General features: G+C 43.6%; 1 protein-coding gene across 1 annotated transcript in view; it reads left to right on the top strand.

Annotated features, from left to right (window-relative positions):
• Positions 1 to 3,828: 3,828 nt before the first annotated feature.
• The window catches only part of ADAMTS2 (ADAM metallopeptidase with thrombospondin type 1 motif 2), a gene marked incomplete at its 5' end in the record, with an annotated part of 171,886 nt that continues 160,471 nt past the window's right edge, over positions 3,829 to 15,243 (top strand). The window contains 4 exon segments of the mRNA XM_079320047.1: positions 3,829 to 3,856; positions 3,859 to 3,919; positions 3,921 to 4,021; positions 4,952 to 5,313. Coding sequence (XP_079176173.1) covers positions 3,829 to 3,856; positions 3,859 to 3,919; positions 3,921 to 4,021; positions 4,952 to 5,313 — 552 coding nt within the window.

The raw sequence follows: 15,243 nt of genomic DNA, 5'->3' as shown, positions 1-15,243 counted from the left end.
ATTATTAGCAAGTGCTGAATAATTTGATAATTTATTAATAGTTCAATTTACCTATTTTTTGTGCGATGGATTAATTTTTTACCCTACTAAAGTAAAAGGGGGGGAAGGTAGGACTGTTCAAATTTTAATTACTGCTCTTTAGCTTGCAATGCTTCAAAATCAGCATTAAATACGTGCTTTTTTTCTTAGGTAATACATCATAGTGCTGCATAATGGCAAAAGGGTCCCAACAATATGAAGCTTGGAAATATCAAGTGTGAAGGAAATGAATTGGCACACTGTTTTAATTTTTCTTCCTTTCTATTAAGCTTTTTGAGGTTGCATAGCCACAAAGTGAGCACGGCAGTCAAGGGTGGGAGCAAAGATAATCATCTGCATGAGAAACACGAGAGAAACACCCTGCAAAACACAGTCCTTGTGCAGACAGGCACCATCCTCCCCACCACGAGGTCAGGAATGAGAATTCCCCTTTTGGGGAACCTTTCACCTGAGAGCTTGGACTGCTTTGAGCCATAAGCAGACCCAAAATTACCTGCTTATGTGTTGGTGTGCCCTTTGCAGAAGGCACAGTGCTGCAGTTCTGCATCTCCCCTTACAGCCCCACTAATAAAAGGAAATGAGAGATTTTTCCCTTGAAAACAGCAAGAGATCTTAGAAATTCTAGATACAGTAAATTTCTCATTGCAATGTACAGTTATATGTGCTAAAAACACCTTCAGATCAGTATTGGTTATTAAGCTTAGGATCTATTAATTTTCCTAAGCAAAATTAAATGTTGTGAGAACATCTCCAAGGGAAAGTCTGGCTGCAGTTTGTGCAGATGTACTCTAGCTGGAACAGGAGCAGATAGCACAAACTTGGTGTGGATTAGAAAATGTGTAAATCCAATAAATACTCCACAATTTGTGCTGAACCCCATATCTGTTCAGTTACAGAGCTGTTCATACCTCTGCTGGCTTCTTTAAAACTAATTCAGGTGTTTCAACTGCTGGAACACCTTTTCTTCATTCTGGGCATTCATTCAGGACACCCAGAGCATCATTTTCTCCTTTCTGTATGCCTGTATCCAGTGAAGGCAAACATCTGTGTTACTGTAGTCATGGCTGGCAGCAGCACAGCCATAATCTCAGACTGAATTATCCAAGTACAGTTGCAGTATCTAGTCCTTCTCCCTTCATTCCAGTGAAATAAATATGGTGTGACTTCATTCACACCAATTAATTTAGAGGGTTGTGGACTATAATTAATATAGCAGTCCATACATACCACACTGACTTTTTTCTAGTTGATTTTAAAATGTATAAAAGCATCATTCTGGAGACAGCCATGGAAATGCCCCACTAAGGAAACCCAGGCCACAACCTCATCTGTCTGTGGCAAGAATCCCAGTTTAAGAAATGAAGAACTAGTTTTGAGGAGGATATTTCCCTGAATTTCTCTGCTACAGTGGCATAGTGGCAGGGATGTGGCAGGACTTTTCTTGAATTTCACTGCTCTGGGCTCTGTGGTGGTTGGCACGCTTTGGGTCACCTCCTCAGGGTCAAACGTGCATCCACTTTTCCTGTGGAAGGATAACAGGCCCACTGCTGTGCCATGTGGCATATCCTCAGTTGGTCTAAATCTCACTGAGAATTTATTGCAGAAGATCTTGGCTCTGCTGAAGTCAATGGCAAAACTCCCACTTCAGTGGGCATCAGGATTTATTCCAGAGAGTGCAGTGGAAGCAGTTCTTACCAACTGCAGATCTGGCTCCACTGTTTGACACTGGTTCTTAGTTTGGTTTTGTTTAAAATTTTAGAGGAGGTTGTAAAAGAGTTCCCCCAAGCCCTGGAGCCCATGGAGCTTTTGTCTCCATGTGATAAGGTGACAACATGTGCGCATAGAGCTTGGTTTCTGTATAGAAATAAACTGCATGAAGGCAGTTACTGATTTTTTTGTTTATATCATTACTCTGCAGTACAGCTGTTATCCATATTAAAGCACATTTTCTAACCTCCAGTATTTTTAAGAGTAAAAATCCATCTTAATTAGTAGAACTAATGGCTGGGTTGTTTTGTATTTGTATAATCTACTCTGTCTCTTTTTTTGTTGGATGAATCACATACAAATAAAAACTTTGATTTCAAATATAGAGGGCCAACCCCTCTCCCTTTCAAGTTTATGTGCAGAAGTTATTTCAATTTGAGCAGGATGGGATGGATGAAACATAAAAAAGCCACATCATCAGCTTAAAATACAAGTCCAATAAAAATGGAGTTGGAACTTTACCAGCTGTGTACTGATGAAAGCATATGAGATTTTAAATAAGAGAAGCTGCTCAATATGGACCCAAACCCAAACCAAACCAAAAAAAAAAAAAAAAGCCAAACCAAAAGGAAGAGCTAAGAGAAATCTGGTGCAGACAGTAATTCCAAAAAGGGGTCATTTGAAAAGATAAGAAAAGGCATGTTTGAATTCAATGTACAAGTTGATCTACCTCATAATTTGAAATAATCTTTTCCTTTATATCTTTAGCCTAAAAAATGGGAAAGCCAAGCCAGAACTTCAAACCAAGCAAGCAGAAATCATATACTGCCATAACTGATCAGGGGTTGGGTCCATAAAATCTCTTCTTGGGCTGGGAGCAGGGCTGGCTTGCTTTTATTTTTCTTCTATACCTTTCATTTGTATCCATAATATAGGGGTGGAAGGTAATAACTGGACCCTTAGTCATAAAGGAGCAAGAATAGTCAAGGATACCCAGGAAAATTCCTTGGCAGAAGACCAGCTTCCTGCAGGAAGCCATTGCCTGCAGCTTTCCAGAGAGGTCTAACACATGCAGATACAGTGAGAATCATCCTGGGCTGGCAGGGCTGTGGGCTGGCAGGGCCAGAGGGAGCACAAGAAGGGCCAATAGGATTCTGCAAGGTTAAAGAGTAAAGTGGTGAAAACAGAAGATGATCCCAGTAATGTAAAAGCTGAGTAAACAGATACATTATTTGAAGGGAATAAGCAGTATGGCATATATCCTGGCCATATGGAAACAAATATAACTTGTTTTTTACCATAAAGGCCACTCTTGATTATTTAATTATTTAAAAATCCTTCTTCTATATTGTATTTATAGTATTCCTAAAGACTTTCAGGATCTATCTCTCTGATTGCAGACATTTAATATAAGATTACAAGAAGCAATTTCAGTCTTATTAGCAAATAATCCAAACAACTTTTCCTGTGAAATGGCTGCTTAGAGTAATTTATTGGATCAGATGAAGGTCTGTGACCGTGATTTGCCTCTGCTGGTGGCACTTTTTCCATTTGGGTCCCTGCTCTCAACTGGAAACCAAGGCTGCAACAAGCTCATGCCGAGGTTAAGTTTGCCAGCCTGGTGTGTCCCTGGTCGCTCCGTTAGGGATGCAGAGCCGGGACGGCGCGGCCCGCGGGGCTCGGGATGGGGACGCTGCCCCGGCTCCCGGGGGCTCCCGGGCGGGACTCGGGGCGTTTCTTTCCGCCGTCCCGCGGGCTCTGCCAGCTGCCGTCCCCTCGGCGGGCCCGTCCCGGAGCGGGGCGCGGCGCGGGGCGGGCGCTGCCGGCCGGGGCTGCCCGGGGCGCGGCGGGGGCGGCGCGGGGGCTCCCGGCGGGGCGGGCGGTCCCGTCCCCGCTGCCCGCGGCCCGTCCCCGCTCCCCGCGGCCCGGCTGCGCCGTGTGGCAGCGCCTCTGTCAATCAGCCTGACTTCACTCCGCACGCCCTGTGCTTCCAGTACTATACCCCCGCCGCCTCCTGGTGTCTCTGCTTCGCTGCGAGCCGGGAGCGCGGCCGCCACTGCCGCTGCGGCTGCGGCTGGGCGAATGCGCGGGCGGCGGGGCGCGGGGCAGCGCTGAGCGGCGCGGAGCGGCGCGGAGCGGGGCTGCCGCCTGGCCCGCCCCGGCTGCGGGCAGCCCGGGACCGCCGCGATGGAGCCTCCCGCGGGCATCGCCTGCGTCCTGCTCTGCTGCGCGCTCGCCCTGCCCGCCGGCGCCCTGCGGCGCCCCGGGGACAGAGGTAGGTCTCGGCCGGGACGCCTTGGGGCTGCTCGCCCTGCCCCGCCGCCGCCGGACGCTGCCCGCAGCCCGCCCGTCCCAAGTAGCGGCTCGTCGCCCCGCGGCTTTCGGCTCCCCTTGAACTTCTTCTGCGGCTACTTTTGCCGGGTTTCCAGTTGTTTCCTGCGAGCGGCAGGCGGGGACGGGGCAGCCGAGCGGCCGGCGGGGAAGGGACGCGGGAGCGCCCGGCAGTGACAGCGCTGCGCCGCTGCCCGCGGAGCGGGCGAGCCCCGGCGGGCAGGGAGCGGTGCCTGGGGTTCCCCGTGCGGGCTGAAACACATGGCAGCCCGTCTGCCTCCTCCTCCTCCTCCTGCCCGGGCCATCGCCTCCGTCCAAAACTCCCGGGCTGCCCAATGAGACCGCTCCCGATCTCTGCCCGCGGTGTCCCCATCACCGCTCCACTCAAATCCGCCGCACCGGGGGTAGTTTGAGGGACGTGCCTTTGCCTTGCGGGCTTACCACCTGCAAAGCCAGCCTTTACCCCTGCCCCTCGAGCAGTCCCGAAGTGAATCAAAGCCCTCTCTTCAACGCTGGCCACCCGGGAAAGCCCCAGAGCCCCCGAGGCGACCCGGTCACTGAGCGGCTGTGCAGGGCTGCGGGGTCCGGGCTGGGTGGGCGGAGGGGAGCGGGACCTCGCTGCAGGGGCAGGAGAACGGAGTTCTGGCAGGGGGGAAGGCTCACGCTGCCATCTGGTATTTTAGGGAAGAAAAGGCAAGTTTGAGTGAACTCTGCACACTTCATGCAGGTGAACCAAGTGCCTGCAAAGAGTGCAGTGTCCATCTGCCTTATGTAAGTGTCTGCTGTGCTAATGAATAATGGAATAAAAATCCCGCGGCATCAGGATATGTTTAGTTCTAGTATCTCTGTCCTCTCTTGCTTTCTCCCTGTAAAGATTCAATCCTGAGGAATCTAGAGGAGTACAGCCTTGTCATCCCCACAAGCACCGATTCAGAGGGCAGGTTCCTGTCCCACTTGGTGTCTGGACCGCCAAAAGCACGCTTCAGGAGAGCTGTGGAGGACTTGCAACATGAAGCAGCAAATGAGCAGATATTTTACAATGTCACTGTTTTTGGAAGAGAGTTTCACTTCAGGTTACGGCCAAACTCCAGGCTCGTGGCCCCTGGAGCAACAGTTGAGTGGCAGGAGGACTCTGAGGAGACTCATATTGAACCTCTCTATGGGAATTGCCTCTATGTTGGGGATATCACTGACCTGCCAAATGCTTCAGTAGCTATCAGCAATTGCGATGGACTGGTAAGTTACTTTTGTTACTATATCAAAGATAATGGTATTAATTTCCTACAGTCTTCAGATATAAAATGTGTGGACTGTCAGAAACTCACACCTCATATGGTAACTGTGAATGCAAATTAACTAATGTTCCCTTGTGTGGGAATAGCTGCGCTGCACCACGAGCTGCTTTACAGACAGTGGCACTAGAAGTTTGAGTACATGCTCTGAGGTAGCTGCTCTGGAACAGCTGAAACCAGCATTTATGTTGATTTGTGGTAAAGTTACTTGAAGGGTCTGATGCTCTAAACCAGAAGGTTAAATGCCAAGTTCTCAGCATCTTCTTCCACTTCTCACTTTCAGCCTCCAAAGGTAACTGTTAGAAAGAGTTAATCCCAAATAATGGGCTGGACTACCCTGGAAAAAAAAATTGATAGGTAAAATATGGTTTTGTCCTGGAAAATTTTAATTTATTCAGAGTCTGTTTTCTTGGATATTTCACTTGGTGAGTTTCATTGCCTAATCAAGTGATTGATGAAAAGTTGCAGAAGACTTTGAGTTTTATGAGCAAAACAGCCCCCTGTGATACATTTGTCAAAGCTGTGTGTTTTAAAACTGGCTGCAGCTTTCTGTTCTGGAGTGCATGTTAAGCACTCAGATTATCACTGTCCATCCCTGACATCCTAAACTGTCACACTGTCATTTGAGCAGTAATTACTGCACAGCAATTTGTTTATTGAGAAGAGGGCTATATTTTTTATCATAATGACCAGTTTATCCAGCCTGTATTTCCTTGCTATGGCCTTTAAAGTTTGTAATTTTGAGATTGCTTAATTGTAATTCATTCTGCCTCTGCATAAAGGGCCAGTAGGAGTCAGTTGTATTTCTATTTATTTAGTCATAGGAAGTTGTTCATTTGCTGTGCCAGGAAAATGACATGTATGGAGATAGTATGTTGGCTATCTGAGAATGGAAGGGAATCAAATTCTTTTCCCCTTAGTCTTTCCTTTCCTGTGGTTTCTCCTAGCCATGTGCATTCCTGTTTTGAGAAGCAGGTTTTAATGTTGCAGTTGTTTGATGTGGACAGCTGGCTGAGGGTAAGAGAAGCACCAGGACTGAGCAGGGAAAGCTGTTCAGAGAGCAGAGTGTGAGCCTGCAGTTCTGCCTCGGGGGGGAAGCAAAAGTTCTGTGCTCTCCCTGTGTCTAACACAGATCATTTTGTGTAAGGCAAATTTACTCGCTCTTTACTTTTAGAACTAGGGCAGAGCCAAAGCTCTTTGTTTTTCATCTGTGCTGAAAGGTGGAGGAAGATCCTGTTCATGGCTCCTCCTTGCCTTGTGCTCCTCTCCTCAGCACAGGTGTTGACTGTAAGGGCAAAGGGGAGCTTGTTCCTGCTTCCTTTCAGTGTTTGGTTCCGTGTGGGTTTCTAATATTTAGAAAAAAGAGTTATGATAACATAGAAGTGAAACCCATACTCCGGATGAGACCCTAAAGGTCCAAGGCCTCGTGTTGCATGTAAACATGGCAAAGAATGAGAATGGTTTATAAAATGAAAATATAAATGAAAAGGCTTGATAAATTACTGCTATTTGCACATTTATAAATACACTCATAAATGACTGGAATCCAGAAAGCTACCAAAGGAATTGTAATTTCCAACCATGGCCCAACCCTTGTGCCTACTTTTTCCAGAGTTCTTGCTTTCATTAGAAGAAGCTGGAGAGTTGGTCTGGGCTGGGAGGTGCCACATTGTAATCTGTATGATTTTCACATGGAATTATTACAATTTCTGTGGTTCTGCTAATGCATTTGGAAATGGATTACTGCTTCCTCCAGGGTGTATCTACATGGTAGATGTTGCAGGGCAGAGTTTTTTTTTTTTTGCCCAGGTCACTGAAGCCTTCCTGCATTGCCTCAATACCTTTAGGCTGTAAAGATTTCCCTGAGATTGTGCAGTAAATCTGTTTTGGAACAACAAATTGAACTCCAGTCCCTTGGGTACCATGTTCCATTTCTACCCTTTCCCGCCACCTCAATTTCTTTCTTTCTTGTGGCGTGAATGTATAAAACAGATTATCAACAGAATTACATAAACTCGAAGGAATTATATCATTTTTTCTTCAAAAGCCATTGCTATGTGGACAGAAATAAGCAAGTATAGCAGAAGTTAATACTGCTTGTAACTGTCTCTCCCTTTACCTTTTATTTCTTGTTTTTTGCAAGGAATATTGAAGAGTCCTTGGAGCAATGTGTTGCCAGCAAGACAAGAGACAATTGGGCTGTATGCTTTCCTGGGGTTATTTGATATTTGGATGTGAATAAACACATGGACAAGGCTATTCTCAACTGTTTTTCTATGTCTGTTTCTTACTTCACACCTAATTTTCTTCAGTGGACCCAAGCTTTTCCATCTTTTCTAGGTTATTCTGGAGATAGGGACGGTGGACTTCTCTTACAACTGAGTTTTCAACTGATAAGTGTTAGAATTTTACATTATAAACTTGATTAATTTAATTCCTAGTATTTATTTTTGAAGTGCTTGCTTTTGAAAGTGGTTTGACATCTCTCTATGCTTCTCATGGTCTCCTGTCTTTTGCATGAAACATCAGGGCTGAAGCAATACTGGTCTTGAAGTGCCCTACTTTGATTTTTACACTGCAAACTTTTGTTGATTGAATCTGGTTTAAGCCAGCCAATGCATCTGCCACCTTGCCAACTTCTGATGTTATTTCCTTTGATCATCCCTTCTGGTTTGCACTGCACTGCCAACTATGTCTTATTTTCCAATTTTTGTCTTAGAAGAGTCTGGCTGGTGGATTTGGTAGTGCCAAATGAGAAGTTGTTGGAAGGAATTTAAATGAAAATAGCAAATGTGTGAAGGGACTTTTGAACCATACTATAAATGATAAAGATCTGCTGCCCTGACTGAGGAGATACACATTAGTTAGGGTACTCTTGGTTTCCTGTATCAGAAGTAAACAAAACATTTATTGACCTAGAAATCAAATCTTGATTTTGAGGCAGATGGAGAGAGCTTCTGAAGCATGCAATCTAGGTGTGTTGTCACCTGATTGCATGGAGTGGATCACTAAAAACTGTGGGTGAAGACTCAAAGTTAAGCTAATCAATAGATTTTTAACAGCTTTCTGAATTATGAATGTGATTTTTACCATAGTAAAAAAAAAAAAAAAAAAAAAAAAAAAGCACTGTGAAAGCTTTCCCACTTAAAATCATTTTGGACAACTTGTTATCATCTTGGTTGGCCTGATAGCATTCAAACTAAGTCTCCACTGAGTGGACAGAGCAAGCATGGTCAGTTCTCCTGGCTGCAGGCTGTGGTGGAAGATGTACTTTGAGTTTGTTCTTGGTACTTGGCCAGATTTTTACTTGTGGATGCAGTTGGAGGATGAGGGAGCTGGCTGTCCTCTCCAAGGCTTGTGAAGGAGAAGTGGTTGGAGGCTTTAAAAAATGCTATAAAACAACAAAAAGTTAGGATTATATTAATCCTTCCAGATTACTGCCTAACTATGGGAACTGTCCTTCTTCACCTCAGCATATGAACCTGCCATTGTAGAAGAACTGTTTATCCATATAGATTTTTGATAAATAATTCTGCAGTGCTTGAGGCAGATGTGTCAAAAATGTCTTCTTCATGTTGACAGGATGGCATTCTTTGTTTGTGGAAATTCAGAGGCATAAACTCTCTCCCAGTCTCCTCATGACATTAGTAGTTTGTGAGCTAGAATGTGTGCTCAGACAGGAAAAACACAACATGAACACCACACCTGAAGTGGATAATGAACAAATGATTAACTTAGGCTGCAGTGCAGAGTCAGATGTACTGACAGGACTGAGAAGACTGAGGATCACTACTCCATGATGAACAATCAATGTGGTCTGATTGCACCCACTGAAGCAAAGGAAGGAACATCAGTTTCAGTAACACATCATGTTGTCCTAGTTTGGCTCAATTTGTATAATCTTCCTTTTTTAAAGCCAGAAGATCAGATGTCCAAGAATTTCACAGTATTGTCATTAAAATGGAAAGTTATTAGAAGCAGATATGTAGAAACTGAGCTTTTCAAGCTATCTCTGGGTGATTGTTTTCTAAATGAGCTGTAAGCATCACATGGTTGGGGTTACCAAGACAGACTCCTTACAAGTGCAGTGGACTTGTTTCTCCTGTGATGAACCAGGCAGGGTTTGCTCTACAACATTTCAGTCTTCCCTGTGCTCTGTGCTAACCCTCCCAAACTGTGAGAGAGCAGCCTGCTGGCTGCTTGCCCAGACTCTGTTTCTTCTAGAAATGCTTGGAACACCAGCAGTGCTTTTTTGCCTCATGCCCAATGTGACATTATCTGTAGCCCTGGGTTCACCTGGGTGGGTTTGTGGTGATCCATTCCCAAGCACTCATGGATCCTCAGGGACTGGCTGGTGCTTTGGCTGCTGTCAATACAAGTGCACGTCTGTCAGTTGTCCCAAGATGTTGTTAGGTATTTATATTATGGGTATTTTCTTTCCTGTTTTGAATGAGAGAACAAAACTTTTTCACAAAGCTGTATTAATATAATCTAATTTCTCAAGTATAAATGTAGAATCTCATGTTCAGATCCAGTCAATGGTGTTTCCTAGGAGCAATTCCAGCTACCCATGTGAAATGCCCATCTTTCTCCTCTTTCTCCTCCTACCTTCCCTGCATTCCTAAAGGCATTTAGACTCCTTCTGAAATCTAGCTTTGTTTAGTATAGTTCTTCTTCACTTTGAGTATGAGTTTGGTCTCTCAGAAGTCAGTGAATTTTAAGGTTATATTGTTATATACTGTCCTGACAGAGGTGCTTTCTTGGGATTGCCCACAGAGTGGAAGGTGAATCTAACTCACCTTAGGTGGAACATGGAATTTACCTGGATAAGAGGGTGAAGGAGCTGCTCACAATGAATATACCAGGAGAAGACAGACATGCTTATGTAACCGTGTTATTTTTCCTTTTAGACATCCATCTCCTGCTTTCATATGGATTTACAATTTAGTCGTGTTTCTTTTTGATCTGGTTTTTGGATTACACTGGTTTGTGATGTAGCAAAAAAGCAGAGCTCAAGGTAGCACAATATTATCTTCAAAGTCTGGTCAGGTCTAGTGCCTGACAGTTAAAACAGATGCCTGCTACAAGTAATTCCAGTAATTCCTTTTCTGTATGCTAAATTCTTAGCATTTCTATTATGATGGGGTTGCTCCATTTTAAGGAGATCAAAATTGGTCATATATAATCTTTTCATTTGGGAACATTTTCTCATTAAATTAAACCAAAATCAAACCAAAGTTGCCATCTGTGGGTTGTTTTTTTTTTTCTCTTTCTCAATTTTTTAGTGTAATGGCAAAATTCACCATGGGATTTTTTGATAAGTAGAACTGCAATACAACGGCAGAGGAAGTGCAAATTTCTGTGTCACAGTATAGAACAAAATGTAAAAGCCATTCTCATTAAGGAAACAGCAGCTCTTCCTCTGCAGATGATCAGTGGGATCACCATTAACCCTTTACCAAGGGAATTTTGAATTCAGCTGGAATTTTCATATGGGTAAGCCAAGCATGAATGTGAATTCTAGCACAACCCCATCTACACACATCATTTGAAAGACCTGTATTGCCTGGCAAAGCAATGGTGCAGTTTTCATGCCTATTACTCCACCATGTCCATGTTTTCACAGGATGGAGACTTTGCTTTGTAGCCCATTCTCTGGGTTTCTGCTGTTCATTTCCTTGGCCAGCACAAGCCTGGTTGGACAGTCCCTTCTGCTGTGTGAATTGCACAGGCTTTCCCTTTTAAAAGTTATGGTGTGAAAGACAGAGTGTAAACACTATGATTCAGCCTCCAACTGGAGTAAATTATCCTCTGCTGTCCTTAGAAGAGACTCTGTCATCAGTAAATACTATTTTTATTTCTTTGCATCTTCAGTGCATGGATCATCTCACCTATATTTTATCTGGGAGCAGAGCAAGTAATTTCCTACATCATACAGGTGGACACCATCTGGACAGAGTATCCTCAGGCAGTCAAAACTGGTGTCTTTGTGGTATGTTATAGGCCTTTGGATAAAATATAAGTATTTCTTTATGTTCTATTTGACCTTGTGGTGCATTGTCCTCATTGTAGTCGTGTCTCAGCTGTACTATACCCTTTGACCACACAAAAACTAATTTTCCAACCAGAATATTAAACTCTCTACATGCAAGCAAAGGTGCCTGGTGTCTCTTGCTTCACATCTTGAAATACCCAAATATAGGAACTAATTTTGATAAGGTCGTAATTAATTTCTGGGGTAAGCAGAACATCTATTTTGAGAAAGTCTGTCCCTCCTTAGCTTCCAAAGGTGTGTCCCTCAAAAAGTGCTATCAGCTCACTTACCAAGGGGCTTGCTGCCCCTTGGTGGTGTGGCAAGGGTGAATTCAAATGGCAAGGCATTACCACATTTCAGATTAGTTACATGTTTACTTTTTGCTACAGAAGATTCCAGCTCTTGCATGGAGCAGGACCTTTTCTCCAGAGATCACACCAGTGTTTTATTCGACCTACTTCTGAGTACTTTTTATTTATGGTGACTGTTGCTTTGTAAGCAGGTCATGCCATTGCTTAATGGCACACCAGGACATTTCTCACACCGGGTCTGATTAAAACAGAACCAGGAGCAGGTCTTGAGTGTCTTGCAGGGGGTTGCACAACCTTGCTCTGATGTGCACACCCTCCTTTTTTGGATCACCTTGTCCCTTTATTGCTTTCTTTCTTTCTTGCAAAGTTTCAGTAAGTTCTCTAACACATCACATCTGGTTCCTTTAGCTCCTTTATCTGAGTGTGTTTTAAACTCATCTTTGTTTGCAGAGTCTTGACACAGCGGGTTCCCAGTTTTAATAGTCTGCAAATGAAAGGCCCACATTTCACACGCTATTTTCAGCACTGTTCTATTAAACTGTAACATTGAAAAGAAGAGTATCCTCTTCAAGTGCAGAAGAGCACATTGCTTCCTCATATCTAAATCCCAGCTTCTGTTATAGATCTTCTCAGTTATTCCCAGCTCTCAAAACGTCTGATACTTTCTTCAGATCTGGAGTTCTTGGAGTTGTAACTGTGAATCTCAGCATTTATGTTTCTGCTTTTTCTTCTAAGTAACTGGTTTTTGTTTAAAGAAAGAGTTTTAAAGTGTTTCCCTCAAGGAAAAGACAGAGATGCCAATTCTCCTTCTTGAAGTCTCAAAAACCACCAGTGAAAATCATCCCAAGTATGTTGTTTTGAAGGTGTCATTTTACAGTACAGATCAGTTTCTCTTTGCACCTTGTTTTTTTCTTGTGTGTGCTTCTGAGAGATGTTGTGCACTGGTGTGGGTTCTGTGGGCTGGCTGCCCCTCAGGTGAGGGAGGTTTGTTTACTGAGCATGGTGACCTCAGTATCATTTTATCCACTCTAATGTCACAGAGGGAACCTTCCCTCACCACTAATTCCTATACTTGCTTTTCCCCCCTGCTTCATGCCCCTTGTAGGACTGATCTGTTTGTTTTCCAAATCTTTGCCTGGCTGAAATGGAAGTCCCATTTGTACAACTTGCTGTTACTTTTTGGTCCTGGCATCCCAAGTGTGTTCAAGTTTTTCAGTGTTAACCATCAAGTTTATATTTTTTTTATTCCTTTTAAGTTGGTTTATGTAAAATTTAGTATTTTGCCCTTTTATTGCTGCATTTGTGACCCTTATTTTCAAAATGAAGACATTATTAATTCTTCACTTATGCAGCTCTCTGTGGAGAATTCAGACCTTGGAATTGCCCAGTGTCCCTGGTACTTTCTGAATCTTCCACCTGCAAAGTACAATTTTACCACTTTTCTTTTGATGTGCTATAAATACAGCAACTTTAAATTCTTTCCTACACTCATTCTCTTTAACTTTTCCTGTAGTTGCCACCTCTGGGTTTGAATTTCATTATATGGTCAGTCTGCTTTTTCCCAGCATTTAACCTCTAGCCTACTGGACCTCAGGGGACAAATTACAATCTATTTTCCACTGAAATTAAGTGTGAAGCCAAATAATCCTGTAATGAGAAAGTCAGTGGACATCACTGGTATCTGTGGATGAGAAGAGTTTCTTCTACCTGTAACTGGATGCAGCTAATTTATGCATTTAAGTTATTTCTTTTCACTGAGTGTGTTGATCACAGGTTGCTGTTATTTCCCTGTAATGAAGGTGAAAGATTTTTAGAGATTTTTGAGGCAAGAAAACTGGAAAGGAATACCTGGCATATGGTGAACAGTTAAGCTGTTTTTTTGAAAAACATGAAATCAAAATATCTACCTAAGTTTAGGGTAGCACAGAGCCACACCTTGATGTAGGCCCTGAGTCTTTAAGCCTTTATTAATGTGTTTTCTGATTTACTGTCACTGTACGAATAATTAAGTGGATGTGTGGAGAAGAACCTGCCTGGCTAATGAGCAGGCCAGCAGCTCTTTTCTTTTACCCTATCACTTACAATCCTGACAAGAAGCAGTCCATGAAATGGCAGGGGACATTGAGTTTTTGTGAATGATACAGCAAATTTCTACAGAGCCCTGAGTGCAGCTCTCTCAGCCTGCTGCTTCCCAAGGCTGTGGGCAGTCCCCCTTTCACCCCTCTGTGCCCTGGGGGCTGCTGGGCAGCAGCTTCCAGAATGTTCAGGGGAGCCCTGGAGAGAGCAGCCTTGGGTTTCTCAGGATGCTCAAGGACAAGAAATTATAACAGTGATTAAACACCTGCTGAATATGTAAGGAACATGCAGAAAGCAGGTTTCCAAAGAGGTGTTGCCTTCTTGGACCAATGAGCCTTTTCTATGCTGTACTACCCTATATAAATGTAGTGTTTCCTTAAATAAATTTCTCTCTTTTGCTTCTCCATTACACAAAGAACTGTGTTGCATTATCCTTTTTGCTGCTCTCCTATAGCCTCAAATGCAACAGGCACCTTCACACCACACACCCAGGATGGGCACTGCAGACTCAGGGCTACTCTTGCACAGTTTGTTCCGTGGGAGGGATTTCTCTTTCAAGTTTTATTTCTGAACATGTGCTTTTCTGGCATGATTTAATGAGTATTGTAGAGTGTAGAATGGAGAAAGTCAAAATAATACATCGAGTCCAACAGGAAAGAAAGGCTTACTTTCTTGGGAGTAAAACTATTTCAAGAGCTAAGCACAGTAATGCACCATTTGCATTTTAATTCAAATACAGTAAATAATAGAATTTAGAAAGGGAGAGCGGAAAGCACAGATTTTACTCCAAGCACTTGCTGAATTTTTAGATTAGATGTTAGGAAAAACTTCTTCACCAAAAAGGCTGTCAAACCTTGGAACAGGCTGCTCAGGGAAGTACAGATGTGGCACCTGGAGCCAGGGCTTATAGTGGACTTGACACTCCTGTGTTAATAGCTGGACTTAAAGATCCTCCAAGTCTCTTCCAACCTAAATAATTCCATGGTTCTGTGATTCTCATTTTTCTGCTCTTTCCCCCATATGCAAAAGACAGAACTAACATCCAGTATCTGCCCTAAGCAGCTGCATCTTGCATTTCTCCCATGGTAAAGTGTGTGACTCCCAAGGCTGGTCCCCTTGGCCATCACATCACCTGCAGGGCATTCCCATTCCCAGGACAGAGCCCAAGCTTTGGAAAAAGAGCCTACAGGAAACACAAAGATTAACCAAGGGTAGGTGGCAGCACAGGCTCTGTGGTTGGTGTTTTAATAGTGGGTTTTTTTTGTTTTAAATCATGGGGGTTTTTTTTGGTAAATCATGTTCATCCAACTCATATGCAGAATATACTTCTTCATTTTTCAGAGTGCTAAAATTGCAAGGCTTTTCTCTTTCTCCAAGCAGAGGGACTGTGGAAGGAATGTGAGGGATGTTGTATTTAAGAAACAGTCTTTGAGAAATAAATCACTACCTGATG

The sequence above is a fragment of the Erithacus rubecula genome (genome assembly GCF_903797595.1).
Source record: "Erithacus rubecula genome assembly, chromosome: 16".
NCBI lineage: Eukaryota > Metazoa > Chordata > Aves > Passeriformes > Muscicapidae > Erithacus > Erithacus rubecula.
This window is presented reverse-complemented; position numbering and strand designations above follow the sequence as displayed.